Source organism: Aulonocara sp. 'chitande type north' Nkhata Bay, linkage group LG4 (assembly GCF_057382095.1).
Source record: "Aulonocara sp. 'chitande type north' Nkhata Bay isolate Kocher_YH1m ecotype deep benthic linkage group LG4, A_spYH_male_GT1.1, whole genome shotgun sequence".
Lineage (NCBI taxonomy): Eukaryota > Metazoa > Chordata > Actinopteri > Cichliformes > Cichlidae > Aulonocara > Aulonocara sp. 'chitande type north' Nkhata Bay.
Genome location: NC_141347.1, coordinates 20,739,961 through 20,762,710, shown reverse-complemented (window position 1 = coordinate 20,762,710; position 22,750 = coordinate 20,739,961). Strand labels below are relative to the sequence as shown.

The 22,750-nt window shown below is 38.1% G+C and overlaps 4 protein-coding genes across 10 annotated transcripts in view; 1 reads left to right on the top strand and 3 right to left on the bottom strand.

Annotated features, from left to right (window-relative positions):
- The window catches only part of LOC147332468 (neuronal-specific septin-3-like), an 81,184-nt gene that overhangs the window by 37,043 nt on the left and 21,391 nt on the right, over positions 1-22,750 (top strand). The gene's annotated exons all lie outside the window — the stretch shown is intronic.
- On the bottom strand, positions 1,462-5,988 carry LOC147332471 (uncharacterized). The gene is made up of 2 exons (XM_086289048.1): positions 5,470-5,988; positions 1,462-4,561 (listed from the first exon to the last, which is right to left on the bottom strand). The coding sequence occupies exon 2, from the start codon at positions 4,558-4,560 to the stop codon at positions 3,079-3,081; it is 1,482 nt and encodes a 493-aa protein (XP_086145174.1). The 5' UTR covers position 4,561; positions 5,470-5,988; the 3' UTR covers positions 1,462-3,078.
- On the bottom strand, positions 6,263-11,461 carry LOC147332470 (uncharacterized). 2 transcript variants are annotated; one of them, XM_086289049.1, is made up of 2 exons: positions 11,399-11,461; positions 6,263-10,524 (listed from the first exon to the last, which is right to left on the bottom strand). In XM_086289049.1, the coding sequence occupies exon 2, from the start codon at positions 10,521-10,523 to the stop codon at positions 9,081-9,083; it is 1,443 nt and encodes a 480-aa protein (XP_086145175.1). In that variant the 5' UTR covers position 10,524; positions 11,399-11,461; the 3' UTR covers positions 6,263-9,080. The 2 variants fall into 2 exon arrangements, with proteins under 2 accessions (XP_086145175.1, XP_086145176.1); XM_086289050.1 differs by lacking the exon at positions 11,399-11,461 and adding an exon at positions 10,708-11,282.
- Positions 12,058-19,555, bottom strand: LOC147332469 (uncharacterized). The gene is made up of 3 exons (XM_086289051.1): positions 19,520-19,555; positions 15,647-15,804; positions 12,058-14,755 (listed from the first exon to the last, which is right to left on the bottom strand). Exon 3 carries the CDS (start codon positions 14,749-14,751, stop codon positions 14,059-14,061), a length of 693 nt encoding a protein of 230 aa, XP_086145177.1. The 5' UTR covers positions 14,752-14,755; positions 15,647-15,804; positions 19,520-19,555; the 3' UTR covers positions 12,058-14,058.

Here is a 22,750-nt window from a genome sequence, read left to right as displayed (position 1 = left end):
CACAAGAAAAGTTTGAAGATATTCTGTTATCTACTCTTATATAATCTACTGTTTTAGGTTATGTCTGCTGTGTCTTGCTTCCTGCCATTGATTTACTTGCATTTCCTGCTACATTTTTTGGCTTTTCTCAGGCCATCCTCTGCTTTTTAAAGGCAACCTCAGTCCAGCTCATTCACACTACCACAGGTCATTTTAAATTAAACTTAAGTAGTCAAAAACTTCGTAGTACAGGTGTTTAAAAATAAGTTAATAACCTGTGGTTCACAAAGCCATTTTTAGGCCAGAATTAAGTATGTCATACCTTGGCATGATGGCAAGTGAATGCAATTCAGCATTAAAAAAACAGGGCAAGTTATTGTTTTATTTGGCTGGATGCATTCGTTTGTTATGATTGACATTTAGATCTTCCCCCAAAAAATCTAAAATAGAAACATTGTAGAAATATAGATATCTCCATGTCCTGGCTGCACGTCACACATTCATTGTGTAGCATTGAGCTTAACAGCTTGCACTTCAGCAAGCAGCTTGAAAAAAGCTGTTTTGGATGCATGTTTTAAGGCACTAATATTGTGTCGACCTAAATAAAATATAAAATACATAAAACATTGGTTGTAAGAAAATTATCCAGAAAACAACCAATCTCAAGTAATAAGAGCTAATTTATATAAAAACTGATTACCACGCTTAAGTTAAACAAAACTGATTGTCCTGTTATGTCGCTGTCTTATGTTTTGCTTAAGGGATGACACCAGTTCTTAACTGGCCTGAAGACAATTTCTATTTTCATGAAATACTCCGTTTAAAAAAGGCGTTTTAACTGTTGTTTAATGAGCTGTTGAGCCACTGGGAGCCATAGCTACGACACGTTCCATAATACTTACTGCCTGCCTTACAGCTAATGATTTACATGTTGTAAATGGTGAATATCAAAGGTGTTTTGTTGATTACACCTCTCTAATGCAATCTTTCCATGTGCTATCTTTCCTGAAGAGGTGTGTGTTTATGTAGGTGTGGAGCCAAACACGGAACTTGCAGCATCATGCTGAAATGCATCCCATGCCGTGCACCTGCTCCCTTATTATTAATGAGGTCTCTTGGATTGTGAAGTATTTAACATAATTTCTTCTGCTACTTGCTTGAAACGAAAAAAAAAAATTCCATTATGTTTCGGTTAACAAAGGAACACAGGAAGGGAACAAAAAACCTGTTGATGCAGTGAGCTCTATTTGCTGATTTTAAGGTTGCTTAAAGATTAACATAGTAATTGAGTGTGAGCTTCATGCACTGGGGCGTGAATTTAGGACAGTAATGACACATTAGGCAGTTTTTGCTTTATTATGTGTTTAGTTTTATGTAATGTGATTGAAAGGATGTACAAAGAGGAAGTATGAAAGTGAATCCACAGCAGCTTTATTTTTGGATATTGGGTGGGTTTTTTGTTGTTTTGTGTGTGTGTGTGTGTGTGTGTGTGTGTGTGTGTGTGTCTGTGTTGTATATATTTTATATAAACACCTATGCGTTTTGAATTTGCATACTTTCATTTACAAAAATGAAACCTGTTAATGTTGTTAGCAAAACTAAATTAACGAATGTGCATGGATTAGGTGTCATTAATCGATTACTGATTCTTCCTAATCCGAATCACCTCAAGTCATAGCAGAAATTGATGCTCTTCTGCTTTCTTCTTACAAAATGGTGGAAGTAGCTGATCAAATGTGTCAGCTTTCAGACTTTTAGAGACGGAACAAATAAGTGTCTGTTTGTCATTAAAACTTGGCTCTGGTCTCTTCACTAGAGAGTTCTTTGTACTACTATTTTTGCAAAGCTGAGCCTGCAACACTTTTAATGATGAGTCATTATCTTATGATCTTTTGGGTCTTGTGTTGGCCCTCTGAGTGCTATCCTCTTTTCACCGCATTAAAACAGTATTTATCTCTTTCCCCCAAAGCATAAAGGCCTTTTGATAGTTCTGCCTGGGACTTGGCTAGAAACGACGACTTGTGCATGTCACAAGGGATGGAAAGGATTTATCCCTGACCCCCAAAAACGTCTTGTGATTAGAAAAAAGAGAAACACCTGTCTCTGTAATTATGCACATCTAACTTTTAGAAAAAAACTTAGGTTTAACAAACACAATTTTTGAGTCTTTTTCACAGGATGTTCTTCATTAAACTTTAGACCCACTTACAGCTTAACACACATGACATTTATTCATTCAGGCAATTCATATTTTGCAATCTTGTGCAAACAGCTGAGACAGAGGTGCGGCTTGTTTGACTAGATATGCTGGAGCATTGAAAAGCCTTTGCAGGGCAGCACTTTATCATGAACGATAAGGCTGTTACAGAAGACTTTGTACAGTTTTTTAAAATGCATTTACACACTAGGACCTTTAATCCCAGCAGGTGATATCCAGGCCAGTCTATTCTCCGTATAGGCGAGGTCTGCAGGATTTTAGCTTGAACCCTTAAGAGTCAAATCTTAGTGCCACATTGCTGTAAAGGGGTCATCAACATAAGCATGCCATACACAGTTGAAATCAGTCTTTACAAAAAGCATGGCCATTATGTCCGTTTTCCATTAGGTAAAAAAACAAAAAATCAGTCACATTAATCTCGTTACATACATATAAAAAATTCCCCATAGAAATCTTAACTCTGATCCCATGGATTTCTTCCTTTTTCCATAAATGGACATTTAACACTGCTCTGTGATTATGGGCTGATGAATACATTGTTTCTGATTGACTCAAACCCAGTTCATCACTGCTTTACAAAAACGTCTGACCACATGAAGTACAGCACATTAGTACCAGTATCTCTGCAATGAGCTCTTACAGGCTCATGTCTGTTTTCAGCAGAAGACAGCATAGAGATGAAGGACCTGAAATACCTTTACATCTACTACTATATGATTGTTTTTACTAAAAATCTACCTTTAAATATACAGTATGGACATCACTAGTCTGGTATCTTATTTTGCCTTTTTTTATTTAATAAAAATCATTCAGCTATTATTTGAAAGGGCGTATGTACAGGTTAATTTAATATATCTATCTTACATTTTTTTTCAATATCTTTATTCCCCCCAGGGTGAGGTTCTTGCTTTCTCAATTTCATCCTGCATAATGAAGCGTGCTTGCACTCCTGGGGCGATTGTCATACCTGACTCGTACTCGTACACATCATAAAACATGTCCTGAAAATCAGTGTTTTCTTTGAATTTTGTTGCCCACTGCCACTGCCACCATTCATGGTTTTTTGTGGCTTTATTTTCAGAGCTATAGAAGCCTACCCACGCCTTTTTAAATTCAGACTTCCAGTTATGGAAAGACTCATTCACTATTAAGCGAGCACAAGCCTTGCCGTCTTTTGCAAAGAGTTGCAGGTTAGCATCATAACCTGGTATTTTCGCAGCTTTGGGGTTTTTAAACTCACTGCCTCTGTCTATCTCATCTCCTAATGATTTCCAGAAGCAACATACAGTCCTGACCTCATGCAGTCGTGCTTGAAGGCCTTCATTCAGGGGTACTGATGTATCATAAATGCCCGACTCTCTGTTCCCAATAGATTTATAAGTGAGAGCGTCCTCTTCCTGATCATTCTTGTAAATTGCCACCATCACACCTTCTTTAAGAAGATGTCTAGGAACATCGCTCCAAATAATTCTGGCATTTCCCTTTTTTCCAGTTGTCACCTTCAGTCTTATCTCATCTCTATGATCCACTTGAATTTGTGCAAACATTCCAACAGGATTATTATGCCTGCTCTCTGGGATATTGATCACAAAATCGGTTTGTGTGTTCCTTCTTGGTGCTGGCTGAGGTCTGTTGTTGCGTTTGTGAGTGGAATATTTCTCCTGGATCACAATAAACAAAAACAGCCCAAGACAAGCAAGCTCACCCCATGTGTTTCTTATCTGCCATAGTTGGGAATCATCAGCACTGCTTCCAAAGCGGTCTCTGAGATACGTCAGTGAGCTCATGTCATTTTCTTCCACAGAAAACTCTCTGATCTCCGTCAGCAGATTGGTAGTCACCTGATATGTATGCTCTGGATTATACCTCGTGCCCTGATTTTCAGATTGCTCATAATGCTGTGTGATATACACTTGATCGATCCTTTGTGAAGTTTGGCGTCCCACGTTCTGCTCTCTGACCCTGAATATGATCCTATCCCTGTTTCTCGCTGGGTACTCCGCCCGTGGGTGGATGACATAATATGGCATTGGCAGCGATGTTTGTTGATTGATGTTGCCAACAGTGTAGTATCGGTATCCCCTCGGCAGTGGGTCTAACACCCTCTCGTAGTTTCCGTAATGATGTGAGCCGAAGTCTCCACTATTTGGCTCAAAGGTCAGCAGGATGATGTTGTTGTTGTCTATGTCAATTTCATTAGCAAACCAGTGGAGCAACAGGAGGCTGTGTTTGGGCACCGTTTGTCCAAAGTCGATTGACTTTAGATCACTGATTGAATTCAGTGCCCGTTTTCCAGCTAACACAGAGGTTAGGGTCAGGAGGAGAGCCACACAGCAGCTCGTGATTCTTCCTGTCTTCAACATCCTGTAGAGAGATTTAAGAGTTGGTGGTTTCATTATTCATCTAGACTCTACATCCTCACCTTACACTTGTTCATATTTTGATGATCTTTTTCCTGGTGGTCTTTAAACATTAGACATGTTCATATAAACAGTGAAACAGGTTTTGCCAGTTATCTTTCCTTTGGCTAATCCCATAATGCAGTGTTGCCTTAAGTTAACATGAGGATCGTGTCTCAGTGTGTTTTTCATGAGCCAGATCATTTGGTTAAACAACAGGAGTGCGCTTTCCTGGCTCGTCATTGAGTACAAATTCTGTTTTTGTTTTTGCTTTTTCTTTAAAATTAAGCCAGAAAGTTTTGAACCAAGCTTTATATGTGGGCTCATGAACTACTGGAATTATTGAATTTAACTGCATGAGTAAACCTGAAAATTTTTTTTTTTTTTTACAAACATGAATTTGAAAACATTAACACCAATGTCTGTATTATTTTTAATACTGAACATACTTGGCTGTTTGCTACAATTCTAATGACAGTGTTCCTCATGCAATGTTTATGATAACTGCCTTTGTCAAATGAATAAATGATCCACAACACAAGCTGCTACAAAGTGCTCTGTAGACTATCAGTGTAATAAAGACCATTAGAACCAGTGAATTGCATAACGTCCTGCTTCAAATAGAGAAAATGATTCTGTGGGTCAATAAAGCTGTAGAAAGTGAGGTAAATATTAATTGTGTGGTTGTCTTTTATGATAAAGGATATATTAGAAGTACATAATGCTACAAAAGACTGTCAATGTTCAATTTTTGTACCTTGCTACATACAATACTAAAATAACGTGAGAAGCAGAGAAGCCTTCACAAATAAAATCTAGAGTTAATCAGTCACAAATTCATTCAAAATCCCACCAAAAAGTAAGAGGACTTACCTGCGTTAGTCTGTTGCTGTCATGTGTCTGAGCTCTTTGTTTGTGTAGGAGCAGAGGTAACTCCCTTTAGGTTGCTGTTTCCGTGTAAATGAAACCAAAGCAGCCAGCAAGGCTGGTACTAACAGGAAGTTGTCTGCATGAAACCACCTCCTGTAATAGCGAGCAACAGAATACTGTTTCAGCATTTTAGCTGGGTTTACAGCCACGCTTCTAGATACAAACACTGATTATTTGTCATTTTTAAGAGCAGGTTTAGGATGAAGTGTGTGACTGTTGGGAGAGCGACTGAGACAAATTTGGTTAAATATTAGTCAGTATTGCCTGAAGCCTTATCAAGTCTATCAGGTCTTTGTAAGTACTTTTCTATGCATGTGTCACAACTCTTGACCGCCTAGAGTGGATTGAAATACTTGCACGTCAGTGTCTTAATTTTTATTCACTTTTTTTAATATATGTATGTGTATGTGGAATACTAGCCTCAAACACTTGACTTCTTTTTTTTTTTTTTTTTTTTTTTTTTCTTTTTTGGTCGTTTGCCATCATTAGGCAACAGAAAGAGTCACTTAGTGAATAACAAATAGCAGGTAACCATGTTGTGAAACATGGAAGACGTGCAACGAACATTCCCAGAAGGATTTAAAGCAAGTGAATCATACATTGTTTTTAGGTCAGTAGGTCACCAGGACACTGTTTTGTCTTTTTTTTTAATTTTTATTTTATTTTTTTTAATTTGTTTAGTTTATGTTTGAGAGAATATAATATATCTAATACAAACATAATGACACTTCTGCTTCAAGGCAGGTATGGGTTAATACACTTAGCTCAGTAATTATATTACATTTACAATGTTGTCTTTACTTGCGTTGCAAAAGTTCTTCAGTTATCTGCATATTGAATGGATAGAGCGGATAAAAGAAATGGATGTGAATTCATTTCGTGTGCTTGAGAAGCAAAATGGAACAGACATGCATTTCATACACCACAGGGTAAACTGCACCCATGTCAGAAACAATCGCATTATGCTATTAACACATCATCAGCTCTTTGCAAGCATCTGAACAGATGACATGATAACACACAGCTAGCCAAGAACACATCGTGATCATAAAGTTGACTCTATGCTGACCCCAGCCCAGCAGCCAGAGCCTGGTCATATAGCGTAGGCACTGATGAGCCTTACATTCTACGCATCTGCTTGTTTGTGTTTCTAAAGTTGGTTATGACACATCACAAAATAACCATTGCACACTTGAAAAAATGGTTTAATGAACACACACTTTTCAAGATGACAGAAGAAATACAAAAAACATCTATAAAATGCATGTCTTATTCAAGATTCATCGATCAGAGCAATTGTCCATTTTTCTTACAAATCTGTGGCGAGCAACTACATCATACACAGTAAGCACAATTTTATGTAGTTCAAATGCTAAAAAGATATTTAGAAATCCCAAACATTTCATTACAAGCATTCTATGCAAGATTTAGAAAGCAAATCCATACAGCACAAAGTAAAATTAAACAGATGGCTGCAAAGCGTACAATGTAACAACTCCTGCTGGATTTTTGTTTCCATGTTTAATTAAACATCCTGCTGGTGGTCGGGGCCTTTTCTTGGTGAACAGTAAGGCGACTATAGCTTGGTTCAGTTGATATCTAGAGCATGTTGTGCCTCTTTGTGTTATTTACTGGTTTGAAGGCAAGGCAGTGTGCTAATGTGTTTAAATATCAGCGTTTACTCAACAGTCATTCAAAGTATTTTACGAAATTGGATTAAAATAACTTTATTTTTGAAGAAAATATATGTATTAAAAATGAATTGATGAATGAACAGAAAAGTATGATTAAAATTTAAAAATGTTAAAAAAATATATAACACCGATTTAAAAACATATGTAAATATAGTGTAAAACAGGTAAACAATGATAGTAAATATCATTGAACACCTTTTTAATGAGAGCAGTTTATGTGATGTGACATTGATGAAATCCTGATTGGAAAATTTCATAGTAGAAATTTGTTTTCAAGCAGTTACTTAATCGTAATACGTAATCTTGCCAATAAATGGAAGATTTGAAATAGGCCAATAATTACTAATGGCCTCACTATCTGAATTTGTCCTTTTTGAAAAATACAGTCTTCACTGATGCAGAAGAAATACCAGGAAAAAACGTTCAGGAGCTAAGGTGCTGAAAAAAGTAAAAACAAGACAGCAAGTAAGAATAATGATGTAACAGGATTCTGTAGTCGGTAACAGTCAATTCTAACAGAGAAGCTCGATTTAAACTATGTGCTGATGTTGATTTTAGTTAAATTAGTCCTTGCACACATATGTTGGAGAAGCCCTGATTCCAAAGGTGCTATCTCATGGTTGTGTTGTTTCCTTGTGTTGCAGCCTGCAATAGGTTATTTAGGTTAGAGTTGTAGCTTTTCAGAGGCCTGTACTATGAAGCAAGTTCTACACACCCAGGGTATCTTTCTGTTATTTGGATTTACTTACTCTAACATCAGCAATTGAATAAACAGTTACACGAAGCTAGTTATCAACTCATTAACTCCAGGGTTTCCACTGCATGTTCACATAAAACGGTTGGTCAGATGCTGCCAACACCAATCTAAAAGGGGTGTTTCACGGGTCATATGACTCGTCCTCCACACAAAATGATCCCTACGAGTGTTGCTATCACAGACCTTATCAGATGATGATAAATGTTGATCAAAATTATGCAAAGAACATAAACTGTAAAATGCAACACTGTTGCAAAAAGGATGAGAGAAACTCATTAATCTTGTGACTTAGTGCATTGAGTGGTAAAGTAAACATTTTAATTCACATTAATTATTTTATGGCTGAGTGCATGCTCTGTGCTGTTGATTATTTCTAAGGTGATGGATGCACATTACAGCTGTTTACACTAGATGCATTTGAACATTAAAACTTACTGTCCCACAGGCTAATAAAGGAGATGTTGAAATGACTTCAGTTTGTCTGCAGATCAAAGTGACTTTGATTTGTTGAATAGGTATTCTTGGTGTTTTTCTTTTTGTGTCCCAGTGGCTGTATTATAAGATTTAGCAGCATTTAAAGTGAAGTATAAAAACATTTATACAATTTTATTAATTTTTTTTTTCAATGTTACTATGTTTACAGATTTTTAATCACCATTTAATAATGTCTGGTTTAGGTTGCGTAGGGATCATTTTGTGTATATGATCCATGAAATGCTCCTTTGAGATCAATCAGATGCTAAGACCACCCTTTTCATGTGAAAGAAGCTGGGAGTTAACTTGGCAAGTTGATAAACAGCTTCGTATGACTATGTATCCTGATCACCATTGAATCCAGGTAATTGAAAGATACTCTGGGTTTGCTTCATAGTATAGGGCCAGGCCTCTTGACAACAATAAACAACAACCATATGTTTGTAATGTCCCATAGCTGGTAATCATGATTGTTTCTTCAAAAGTGGTCTCTAGAAACCTTTCTGATCACTCTTAAGAGGCTGGTAATGACCTGAAATTAAAATCTGCTGCTAACACTTGTCTCTACTTTCTTTCTTTGGCTTTTTAAAAAAACATTATTCAATCAGTATTTAAAGGAGTAAATTTCTTCATTCAGCCCAGGGTGAGGTTCTTGCTTTCTCGATTTCATCCTGCAGTATGAAGCGTGCTTGCACTCCCGGGGCAATTGTCATGTCTGACTCGTACTCGTATACATTATAATTGTCCTGAGAATTGTTTTCTTTGAATTTTGTTGCCCATTGCCACTGCCACCATTCATAGTTTTTTGTGGCGTTATTTTCAGAGCTATAGAAGCCTACCCATGCGTTTTTAAATTCAGACTTCCAGTTATGGAAAGACTTTGTCACTGTTAAGCGAGCACAAGCCTTGCCGTCATTTGCAAAGAGTTGCAGGTTAGCATTGTATCCTGTTATATTCACAGCTTTGGGATTTTTAAACTCACTGCCTCTGTCTATCTCCTTTCCTACTGAAATCCAGAAGAAAAATCGAGTCCTGACCTCATGCAGTCGTACCTGAAGGCCTTCATTCAGGGGTACTGATGTGTCATAACTGCTTGACGCTATGTTCTCAATACATTTAGAAGTCAGGGCTTTCTCTTCCTGATTATTCTGGTAAAGTGCCACCATCACATTTCGTTTAAGAAGGTCACTATGAACATTGCTCCAAATAATTCTGGCGTTTCCACTTTTGCCTGTTGTCACCTTCAGTTTTATCCCATTTCTATGATCCACTTGATCTTTTGCAGACATCCCAGAAGTGACATTTTGCCTGCTCTCCAAATCAGGTTGTGTGTTCCTTCTTGGTGCTGGCTGACGTCTGCTGTTGTGTTTGTGAGAGGAATACTTTTCTGGGATCACAATAAACAAAAACAGTCCAAGACAAGCAAGCTCATCCCAGATATCCATAATTTCCCATAGCTGGGAATCATCAGCACTGCTTCCAAAGTGGTCTCTGAGAGACCTCATTGAGTTGATGTTATTGCGGTCCAAGGAAAACTTTCTGATCGCTCTTAGGAGGCAGACGGTGACTGGATATGTATGTTGTGGATCATAATCTGTCCCTTGATCTTCATATGTCTCATAATGCTGTGTGATATAGACTTGGTCTATTATCCGTGCTGCATTCTGCTGCCTGACTCTAATTATAATGCGAACCCTGTTACTGTCCTCAATGTCTGACTCCGCGACATAATCTGGAAGTCCCAGTGATGCATCTTGGTAGCTATTACCAACAGTGTAGTATCGGTATCCCCTCGGCAGTGGGTCTAACAGCTCTTCATCGTTGCGATAATAATGTGAACCATAAGCACCACTGTTTGGGTCAAAGGTCAGCAGGATATCATCATTGTTGTTAATGTCAATTTCATTGGCAAACCAGTGGAGCAAGCGGAGGCTGTACTCAGGCACAGACTGGCCAAAGCCTACCGTCTTCAGGTCACTGATTGAATTGAGCGCTCGTCTTACAGCTGACACAGAGGAGAGGGTCAGGAGGAGAACCACACAGCAGCTGATTTGTCCTGATATCTTCAACATCCTGTAGAGATTTAAGAAGTTACTGGTTTCATTATTCATCTCTGCATCTTTACCTTACATTTGTTCATATTTTCCCAGTGGTCTTTAAACATTAGACATGTGTCCATATGAACCCTGCAGTAAGCTTTGCTAGTTATTGTGTGAGTGTGTCCGGGTGTGTGCGAGTGTGTCCTGGTGTGTGTACGTTTTGAGCTTTCCTGGTCCTTAAGTACAAGTTTGTCTGCTTCTAATTAAGCCAGAACGTTTTGTCCTGATGTTTGTTTGTGGGCTCATGAGCTGCTAAAATACAATTGCATGAGTAAACCTGAATATTTCCAAAAGCATTATCAAATTAATGTCTGTATTGACAGTTTTTGGGGTTTTTTAACACAGAATATACTTACCGATATAGCTGTGTGCTACAATTCTAATGATGCTGCTGCTCATGCAGTGTTTATTATGATTGCTGCCTTTTCAGGAAGTAAAACAATCCACAACACAAAATATCGCAAAGTCCTCTGTAGACTCTGTGTAATAGAGACCAATAGTAACAATCCATCACATAAAAGCCTGCTTCAAATATTGAAATGCATTCAGTGGGTCAATAAAGCCATAGAACGAGGTGAATGTATGTTTGTGAATGTATGTTGTGTGGTTTTCTTCTTCTGTGTGAAAGGGTGCATTAGAAGTGTGTAATCCTCAAAGAGACAGTCGACTCTCAGTATTTATTGTAACTTACTCCATATAAATTCCTCGTACAATGCTGTTAGCTGCACTGTCGTGTAAATAATTTTCCATTCAGAATAAATTCTAAGCAGAGAAGCCTTTACAATAAAACCTAGAGTTAATCAGTCTCCAAATGATACAAATTAGCAGCAGAAAGTAAGAGAGCTTACCTGCCTTAGCCTGCTTCTGCCAGTGTCTGAGCTCTCTGTGTAGAAGCAGACATAACTCACTTTAGGTTTCTGTTTCCCTGAAAATGAAACTAAAGCAGCCGGAAAGGCTAGCACTAAGGGGAAGTTTCATAATACAGCTGTTTGCATGAAACCTCGTCCTCATGGAGAAAAACAGAACAGTATTTTAGCATTTTAGTTGGGTACACAGCCAAGTGACACTTTTATATGCAATTGCCACAGCTCTCGACCTTCCTTTTTTTGTTTCTTTGTTTTGTTTTTAAAGCAGATTATTGGCCTCAAACACTTTTTTCCTTTTTTTTTTTTTTTTAAATCTTTTGCTATTATCAGAAAGTGTAGAAATCTACGTAGTGCATTGCAAACCTCATATCAGCTATGTTGTAAAACATAGAAGAGCCAGATGAAATTGAATCAAGTGAATCTTGTTTGTTATAGCCCAGTACCTAACCAGGCCACACAGTTAATTTACTTTTTAAGCAAGACTAAAATATCAAATACAAAGTTTGAGTCAACACAGTTGTAACACATCACATAAAATGACTGTCCCCAATTAAAAATACAGTTTAATGAGCACAACATTTTAAAAATGCAATACAATACCAAAACAGTAACACAACACGTCTCTGACATTCATCTGTCAGAGTAATTGTCCGTTCTCCTCCCTGGATGAATCTGCTGGGAGTAACTACTGTTGATTAGACATGATTAGATATTTGACAAATACAAATGCACAATTTTGAAGTCCACACACAAAATGTTGATTTTTGTGACTTGCTGTCAAAGTGATTTATTACAAGCATGCTATAACCAGCCTGTCTTTTAAATCTAACACAAAATAAACTCATAGTCCAGGTTAAAACAAAAATGAAAAAAAGATAATGACATGGTTGCAAATTGTACAGCAGAAACTATTAGTCATGTAGTCAAACTCGGATAACTGCCCTGTTGTCCCGGTCAAGACAAAGATGCTCCAGGTTCTCTGGTCCTGAGCACAATTTCAGTTACTGATTAAACTATACTCTGTTGTTAGGGCTGTGTGATATGACCAAAATCTCATATCCCGATATTAAGACATCTATCGTCCGATAACGATATAAATCACAAAAATGTAACAATTTCTGTAAATTCTGTGAATCTCGGGCAGCTCGACTTGAGTGAAGTGTTTCCAGCTGGGCGTCGTGTACCTGGAGTCGAGTGTTTTAACTGATGCATGAAACTATACATTTTTAGACATAGGTTGTAACGGCCGCCGTTTTCTTTGTGAGTAATTATTACACAGCGTGCTGCGGGGAAAAGCTTGTTCTAACGTTTGAGTCTAAGGTTTATTTTTTAGCACCTGGCGGCTCTTTTTTGCTTCTCATCCGTAAATACTCTGCATCTTTCACGTGATTCAGTTTATTTTGAAAAGTCTCAACAGGATCTTGAGCTTTATTGTGAAAGCTTTATGTGGAAAATAAACAAGCAGACACGCGATGGTTTTTCCGTTGTTGTTGCTAACGACAACGCATAAAAACAAGCGCTTGTCTGTCTGTAGTGTGGTTAAATATAAGAGAAAGAAAGAACTTTAAGAAATGAATATAGTCACTACAGTGGTCGTGTCCAAATTCATGGGCTGCATCCTCCTGAGGACTCAGAAGGTCGGGTAGGCCGGAAGTAAACGGCTGGGGAAATTGGACGGTCTAGCTTTCTGATTAGCGTCACCGCTGTCTCGGTGGAGTTTAATAAACTCTGCCGTCTGCTCCTTGCTATCTAAAATATAACAGGACACTGGCGTAAATTCTCGACCGTCTCACACTTCTGTTTAATCAGTTTTCTGTTTGATGTTTATTCAGCTGTGTAAAAACCAAGGAGGAACCCACCCGGGGATTAATAAAGTTTTATTTTATCTAATCTAATCTAATAACTTTAATCTCAGCCAAACCGATTTACTCACAAACAAACAAAACACTGAAAAAAGCCCAACAATAACATTTTTAGGTTGTCTAAGTGACATATATTACGTTTAACCTGAGTAGCGAAAGTCCACGGTGATCTGAAAATGATGTGCCGGGAGTTGTGCCGTTCTCGGCGGCTTCAGTGACCCTCGAGCTCCCGACTAGCTATCAAGCTGGTGGGTAGCAGATGTCTTCGAAAATGTCGAGGCACTTTTGCAAATATGCGATATCTTGATAAACCGAGCAGATATTTGATGTTTACACAGCTACTTTCTCTCCTGAAAATATGTTAAAAGTTTATTTTGTGACCCAGAAAGATTAGTATGAGTAATTTTAAAACTTGGTAGCGGCCGCCATTGTTGGAAACTGGAGTTTGGCTGGGCCGCGCTATGAATTCTGGGATATGGTAGTTCACGAAGGACACACCCGACCCATCCTTCAAATTCGGGGAAAAGGAGGACGCATTTGTCGGCTGCATTCGGAGGGGTCTACGAATTTGAACAGCCTTCGGCACGTCGCTGTGACATAATCGGTCTACAAATGCGGCCTCAGGAGGATGCAGCCCATGAATTTGGACACGACCAGTGACCATCAAAATAATGAAAACATATTGCCGTAAACAGTTTACTTTGCGACACCACGAAACAAACGATAGCGTAAAATGCAACGATAGACGTTTTTATATCGTCATCCGATATATATCGTTATCTATCTGTTGTATTTATTTGCTGTTGACAAAAAGGAAATGAACAAAATGAAGACTAAAACAACCAAAGCGAGCAACCAATCATTCCAACCATTAGGTTGTCCATTTCTTCTTGTTGCAGCCTCTCTGTTTCCAGTGTCCCATGACTGGGACGCGTTTACACGATGTATCGGTGAGTTGTCCATACGAGCCCTTCTGATCTCTCTTAGGAGGTTAGTAGAGATCAGGTACGTTTGTTCTGGATCGTACTCTGACCTTTGGTAGTCAAATGTCTGATAATGCTGTGTAATATAGACTTGGTCTACTGTCTGTGACTGCTCCCTGACTCTAATTATGATTCGGGCCCTGTTTCTCCTATGAGATGGAAGCTGGAGTGATGTCTGTTGATTGACATTGCCAAGAGTGTAGTATCTGTACCCCCTTGGCAATTCATCTAGCAACCCCTCAAAGTTGCCGTAATGATGTGAGCCATAATCACAGTGTGGGTCAAAGTTCAGTCGTATGACACCATTTGTATCAATTTCAATTTTGTTGGCAAACCAGCGGAGCAATTCTTGGCTCTCCATAGGTACCGCTTGGCCAAATCTGACTGACTGTAGCTCACTGATTGAATTGAGCATTCGTTTTACAGCTGAAACTGATGTAAAGATCAGAAGAGCCACACAGCAACAGATGATCTTTCCTGACATCTTCATCAGCCTGTAGAGAGATTTAAGTAGTTAGTGAATCCATGCATTTTTCATCCTTACAAGGTTTTTTTTTTTTTTGTCTTTTTGTGTGACCTGTGATACATATAATAGTTATGATTACATATTTTTATCACCATGCTACCATTTAAGAAAGGACTTTAATTTTTCTTTCCTAGTCTGTGATTAAGTGTTAATCATTTGGTCGTACAAACACTGAAACGGGTTTCATTTACTTTTCCTGGTGAATGGTATTAGCCATTCAACCCAGAGAACAACAAATGTTACAAAGTTACAAAATCATTTCTAAAAATGTCTCTTTATTTCTTAAATAAAGAGATTTTGTTTTTAACTTAAATTCAGAAATTCTCTTGTTTTCCCAAACAGTCTTAACTTCCTGAACAGGACCTGAGAGGAGGTAATGATAGGGGAGTGTCACACTAGTAACTCTTCATTTATAATCAAAACTTGTTTGACTTGTCCACTGATGCCTCCTGTCAGCTGCAGATAAACAAGAGGGCGGGATCACTGAACGGTCTGCTTAGAGTAATTAAACAAAGCAGATTTTGTTTGAGAGATTCTGAAAATGTTTTCATGTTGTATTAGATAAAGCCAGTTGCTAATCTTAATGAATTGTATTTCACTTTTTATTGGCCATGGCACTGGTTTCATGACACTCCCAATAACTGTGTCAGGAAGTTACACAAATTAAAATTCAAAGCTTTAATACTAATCCTGCAGACTTGCAGATCATATTGAATGGAAGTATGTATGCTTGTAATTAGTCCAAATCCACTTTGTTGTGTATGGAATATTTTGTCACCTGTGGAATAGATTCTGCATTAGAGATGTGGGTAAATTCCTCACCAGTCGAGTAAGGAATTTAGAAAATGAGGGAACTTACCTGTGTCGGTATGCTTCTCTCAGTCTGATCTATTTGTTGTGTGAGAGCAGTTTTAACTTCTTTTAGGTTTCGCTTTCCTTGTAAATAAATCCAGAGGGAGGAGCTTTGACAGTTGTGAAGAGGAAGTTGAAAAACAACTGTGTTCATTTGACTTCCTTCTGTTTTTAAAGACAAAAAAACATTTCAGTATCTGGTAGTTTGGCAGTCACGTATCTGTTAACAGCTGATTATTGGCCATTTATGAGCAGGCTTGTAATGGAAGCTTTGAATATGGGCGTGTCTGCCTTATGGCAGGGTGTCGAACTGTGACACTGCAGTAGTCTCTCCTGTACCAAATGATCACATATGAATTTCACACAATGTGCACATGTTTTTGAATTTGGAGTTTTCTTGAATGATTGTTGTTTTCTTAATTTAAATTTTTATTGTTTAAAGGTGATCTGTAGTCATTATATAAAAACTTGAGATTATTTCTGTGTCCAAAAATATGTATGTGTCACAGCTCATGACTTTACTAGAGTAGATTGAAATATTTGCACATAATCTGCTTTTTGTTTGAGACTGGATGTTTTTGTTTGTTTTAATGCAGGTTATTGGCCTCTCACACTTTTTGGTCTTTTGCCATTATCAGGACGTGTAGAAATTTACTATTACTTTTTTATTTTATTATTACTTTACTATTATATCAGCTACGTTTTGAAACTTGGAAGACACGGATGGATTTGAATCAAGTGAATCGTATATTTATTTTAGGCCAGTAAGTCACCAGGGCATGCAGTTAGTTTACATTGTGAACAATGCACATATATCTAATATGTGCATATCTAATACAACTTTTGAATCAAGACGGTTACAACACATCATTGAAAATGACCATCTCACGCTTGAAAATACAGTTTAATGAGCACAAAAGTTTCAAGATTACAGAGAAAATTCAAAAGCATCAGTCAAATACACTCTTAATCAACATGTCTGTCATTTCTCCATCAGCATTATTGTCCTTGAGCCTCACTGGATGAATCTGCTGGGAGTCACTACTGTTAGATTAGACATGAGTAGATATTGTACAGATGATGCACAGTAAGAACCATTTTGAGTAGCTAATATACAAAATATTGATTTGGCCTTTCACTGAAAGCATGCTGTGGGTCTATCCATTTAAAATTTTCAAACTTAGCACAAAATTAACTCATATTAGAGAGTAAAAATAACAAGTGAAAAGTGGAAAGTTTTATAACACTTTTACAAAATTTCTCATCAGTCATCTAGTGGTACAGATGTTGCAACTGGCTAATTGTTTTTTCCCAAAACAAGTGAAGACCATGTTCAAAATAAAGATCCAGATGGTTTTCTGGTCCAACAGTTACAGTTAGTTTGAGTCTATCTTGGAACAAGTTTTCTCTTCACATTGTTTACTCATTTTTTATTTGCTGCTGCGAACAAAAGAGAAAACAACAGCAACTACCAAAAAAACTGCAAACAACAAACGACATAAGAAACCTAGACAGTCTTGAATGTTGCTCCATAAATCATTTCTTCTTGATGCCAACTGGACTTGGTTACAGTAGGATTGTACTGGCCCAGCATACCCCACAATGTGGAACAACAGTCCGAGAGAAGCAAGGTGACCCCACATGTTTCTGATGCGTTCTAACTGCAAATCATTAGCCCTGCGTCCAAAGCGATCCCTAAGATACCTTAATGATATCATGTCATCACTGTCCATAGAAAACTCTCTGATCTCTCTTAAGAGGTTGGTAGTGATCTCGTACGTCTGATGTCGATCATAATCTGACCTTTGATGGTTAAATTGGTTATAATGCTGCGTGATATAGACACGCTCTACTTGTCGCACTCCATATGCCTCCCTGACTCTAATAACGACTCGAACTCTGTTTCCATGTCCTGACTGGGCTCGGACATGAGGTGGAAGTGGGACTGATGTTGATGCATTGATGTTACCGATGGTGTAGTATGTGGATCCCAGCGATAGTTCAAACAGCCTCCCACTTAGGGCTGCTCAATTAATCGAATTTTAATCACGATTACGATCTGGGCTTTCAACGATCATTACGAAATGACTGAGCCGATTATTAGCCCCTCCCTCATGCTTTACTCTCGCGCTGCTCCATGTGGCAAATCAAGCGCACTGCTCTGCATTTCGAACACGCGTCACAACAATTAAGAGGACCCGAGGGAAGCTCGGAAAGCTAAGCAGAAGTTATTTGGAGAGGAGTGGACTGCCGTTGGTTGAAAAGAGAGGTAAAAAAAAACAAAACTTAAGTGGTGTGGAAACATTATGGCTTCGCGGAGTCAGACGTGGATCAAGTAGACACAGTGTGTAAACTTTGCTATGGTGTCGTAGCTGCACCACAGAGCAACACTGCAAAGTTCACATTTTTCATTTATTTCTTATATTGCAAACATTTGCACTGTTATCAGTATTTGCACACTATTTTATATTATTTTTAAAAGTCATTATTCAATACATTGTTATTGTTAAACCTTTAAAGCCGGTCAGAGCAGCATGCTCGTTTTGTGTAACTATTTTTAAATCCCTGTAGAACCTGAACGCTAAGCTAGCACAATAAAAAATTTTTCCATATGAAACCAGAGGAGTTGTACTTACATCTTATGCCATCAGCTTGTCCTCGGTCACGGTTTCCTTCCACATATAGCTTTGCAAAAATTGCATAAAAAGCGCTTGCAGGAACAAAAACATAATATTCCAGAAACACGCTTTGCCGATCCGATCAGCTGTTCTTAACACTTCCCACATTGAAAAAGACGTCAACGTGAACTATCGCAAGTGACGTCATTTTTGCGGAAAATGTAGTTTTTTACTTGTAGGCCTTAGAACTCGAATTGCACTGCTGGAAATAGTTTATTTTGATGCACATGCACATTCTTTGCAAATTTGCATCATAGGATTGTTTTTTTTGTTTTTCCTGCAGTATATAAAAATTGCTGTATCTCCAAAAATAAAACTATGAAGACACTCAAAATAAATTTCCTGTTGTTGTAAACTATTTTTTGCAACTTTTTTGTATTTAAAGTTTTGAGGGATAAACCTCTTAAATTTCTCCAAGTAGAAATATATGTAAAAACAAAAACGATTTTCAATTTTTTTGTAGTTTATTGCACTTTTTTGCAATTAATGTAGTTACTATGGACTTAATGCATACACATTTTTAAAATATGGGCTATAACAGTTGTATTGATGTATAGCAACTTGAAATGCTCCCACAAATGGCACTACAACATGTAAAAAAAAAAATAATATAAGCTCTGGTGGACTTGGTTCTATGGTAGGTCTTAAAGGGTTAAATAAATATCGTCAAATAATCGTGATCTCAATTTCAGTGAAAATAATCGTGATTATCATTTTTGCCATAATCGAGCAGCCCTACTCCCACTGTTGCCATAATAGTGGGAGTAGATATTGTTTTATGGCAGTTTTAGAGTCAAAGACTTGTAACGAAAACATGCCTTAACATTTGTATTTGTCCAAACAGTGATCCTAATGAATTAATTTAGAATTTAATTTTTTTCAGTCTGGCACTGGTCCCATGAAAATCACCTAAACTAACTAGATTTTAAACTAATTAAACAAAACAAATTGAAAATTGTTGCTGCAGACTTAAGTGCAATTTTGCAGGAGTGTTTGTATTTGCAAGAAAAACTTATGGGAAGACAGACGGAGTGAAATGTAATCCACTTCATAGTGAAATCTAATACAAAAAATGGTCAACTTCATTGTATTCGTAAATATTTTGTCACCTGATAAACGCTGCATTAGTGATTGTAAATTTGTCAGCAGTCATGTGAGCAAAAGTAAGCGAAAATGTAGCCGCTAGAAAACAAGACGCTCACCTGTGTAAATCTGCTGCTTTCGATGGGTGGTCTGTATGTTTGTGTGAGGCTGTAGTAACTCCCTTTAGATTTCACTTTCCTTAGAAACGAAACCAGGAAAACAAGCTTTGCCGGTTGTTTTGCTGTTAGAGGAAATCTGACAGTCTGCCTGTTAAAAAAGACTTCTTCACTGTAATAGAGCAAAACCAGCTTGCATTTCAGTGTGGGGTTTTTTTTTTTTTTTTGTTCTGTTTTGTTTCTTTTTGTGGTAATTTGGTTCTGTTAAAATACAAAAGCTGATTATTGGTCATTTAATCCAAAGTCTGAATATGGGTGTGTCTGCCCGACTGCAGAGGTGAGGGACTGAAATTGCAGTCGAGTCTCTCGTGTTGTAGTTGAGTGAATTTTAAATAGTGTACACGTGTTTTTAATGGCTATGTTTTCATTTATAATTTGTTTACTTTAGTTTTCATTGTTTAAAGATGTTCTGTAGTTCCTGTCACCATATAAAAACTTTACGATTATGTACAAAGATGTTTGCACCACAACTCAAATTTTAAGTTTCATCATGTTAAAATAACTAAATATACACTTGCCAAATTTTTAGATATGCAAGTTTTGCACTGCAAAGCTGAGGCTGGAGACTGACCCATGCTGTTTTGAAGCTCGTGGAGCTGCTTCTACTGCTGCAACTCTACCAGCTACCAGCAGATGCTGCTGTCACACAGGTAGTTGGCCTTGCACCTGGAAGGTAGCGCCTGGAGCTGGAAAACATTTGTCAAAGATACGTTGAAGTCCACTGTATTATACATTAAGAAGCACAATACACAAACACAGAGCTGAGTGGCTCAGTGTCGGCATACACACACATCGGGTGGAGGAGGGTGAAGGAGCTGTTTTCAGAACCCTGAGAGGGCCTCATTCAGCTGTTTACTACAAATCCTCCTCAGTGAGGAAGTACTTCCTCTTCCCAGAGAATTGGATTCATGTGACATCTTCAACCCCCCCCCCCCCCCCCCCCCCCCCCCACACACACACACACACCCCCACACTGTTTCTATTACTTCAGAGGACACTGACCTACATTAATTTCCGGTAGATTTGCCCTAAAGTTGGCCCCTAAATGTTATTTACATTGCGAGTGTTTACTCTTCATCTCCAAATGGAAATCCAAGCGTCACAGTGTGACGGTGCACAATAGATTTTTAGGTTAAGTAAACTCACAAATGTTTACACATAAAGACATGCTCAAGTTTCTCCTTTTATCCTGTACGGAGGCTTAAGTATTCCTTCTGGGTTAGGTAGAAACACACACACACACAGGAAACATTTAGTTTCTCCGTGGCCACCACCCACATCTTTCACATGAGCAGCATGAGTGTTGCAGAAATGAATAAGGTCCTTGCTGTTGATCTAATTTTTCTGTACTTGCTTTTTTGTTTTTTAGAAACCTCAGCATGCATGTCAGCTAACGAACCTTTATTTATTTATTTTTGGTAGTGTCATTTATCAGCCTAAGATGGTTCATAGCAGAACTGTACACACACCCTGTGCACTGCAGTTTACTGAATACTGATTTAAGATGTGTTGCAGCCCTCTGTATTAGTCGTACACTACACTATTTTCCTGTGGAGGAAAAAGACAACCTGTGATGCCTTTAATGTAATGCGCCCAGTCAATCTATGGTTCTTCTGTATCTCTGTGTTATGAAAGTCCAACTGCAAGGAATACTGTCAGGGGTCAGCCAGGCAGCTTCATGCTCTGCCTGCCAGTACATGACACCATCTTGGCTCAGCATGGCCCACAAACTTCAGCCCCTGACATCGGCTTTCTGTCTCCTTCTCCTCAAAATTAAGATTTTTTTTTTCTTCTTTCATTTAAGAAGGCCGTGTCCCCAGCAGCACAGCAGCTCTGTAATAAAGAAGTCTGCCAAGTTATGTCAGATCAAACAAATGATGGTTGGCCCACGCTGCATGCATGCACGGTTCACTCAGGAGTCAGTGTTTTTAAGAAGAAAATCTGAAAGAGGGAATTTGTATCTCATAAAAAGTCTATTTTAGGCTTAAAAAAACACAAGTTAATAGTGAGACCTTTGGAGAGCAGCTCCTGAGTGGCAGTGATGTTCAGAAGAGGAGTTTGTGTTTCGAGTTCAGAGTGGCACAGTTTTATGCACACAGCTGTTTACGTGACTTCAGGATGATGCTTTAGTCTTCCTAAATGTGGATTTTAATTTGTCTTAAGTCATGACCATTGCCCCTTTTTATTTAAACTATCTGTGGCTTGCTTCATCACTGGCATTGCTGCAATGCATATTAGGAGTGAAAAGCTCTGTTATGTCTTCCTATTGTATTATCTGCATAATCCACAGAAGAAGATTTTAAAGATGATTGTGTCGTGTTGGTGAAATAAAGTGCAGCTGAGTAATAAACCAGCTCCTAAACCCATTATTAAGTGCTGTCAGAATTATCTACATTTCCAGTGTCTCCACTTTAAACATCAGGTTTTTATTGGGGAGATAAAGGTGAGCTTCAGAAAGAGTGAGTTGAAAAGAACGAAAAAGGTCAAAGAGCGAAAAGCTGTAAGAGAGACGGGGCCCCGAGTTTGGGGGAAATTGCAGGGTTCTCCACCCTGTAAAACTAACGACAACAAGGGTTTATTTTACGTCCATATTTGGTAAAAACCTGGTTTTTATCACAGTTACAAGTCCAGCTATGTTTGTGTGTCGGATTTAATGAATCGTGTGTTGGTATTGTGCAGGACTCAGGTCCATATTGATGTTTCAGTTTCGTTAGATGGACATTGTTTAAAAGCCCTGGTTTATTTTGGCCTCTGAGTTTGAGTAATGACACGTCTCTCCAACATATTACGCCTGGTTTTTTTCAGGAACCTGACTGTTCGTTTCAAGGAATGCAGGTGTTGCCCAGAGAGAGTGTGTGTGTGTGTGTGTGTGTGTGTGTGTGTCTGTTCATGTGGCTGTAAGGTTAAACTCAAGTTGCTGCACTGGTGTGTAATTACACTTCCTGTGAGCCTGAAAACAGCTGTTCCCTTCCTCTTTAATCTGGCATGAATATACACACTTCCAAAGAGTAGTAATCAGCCAAAGTGACTGGTTTGTTCTCAGGTACTGGAAGATAAGGGATCAGGTGTTTTTAACATCTCATTTTGCCATTCTTTAGATTTCGTCTTTTCGTCTTTTGTTTATATTTTCACTGGAAAATAGTAATAGTTGTTGGTGTTTGCACTGTCATAATC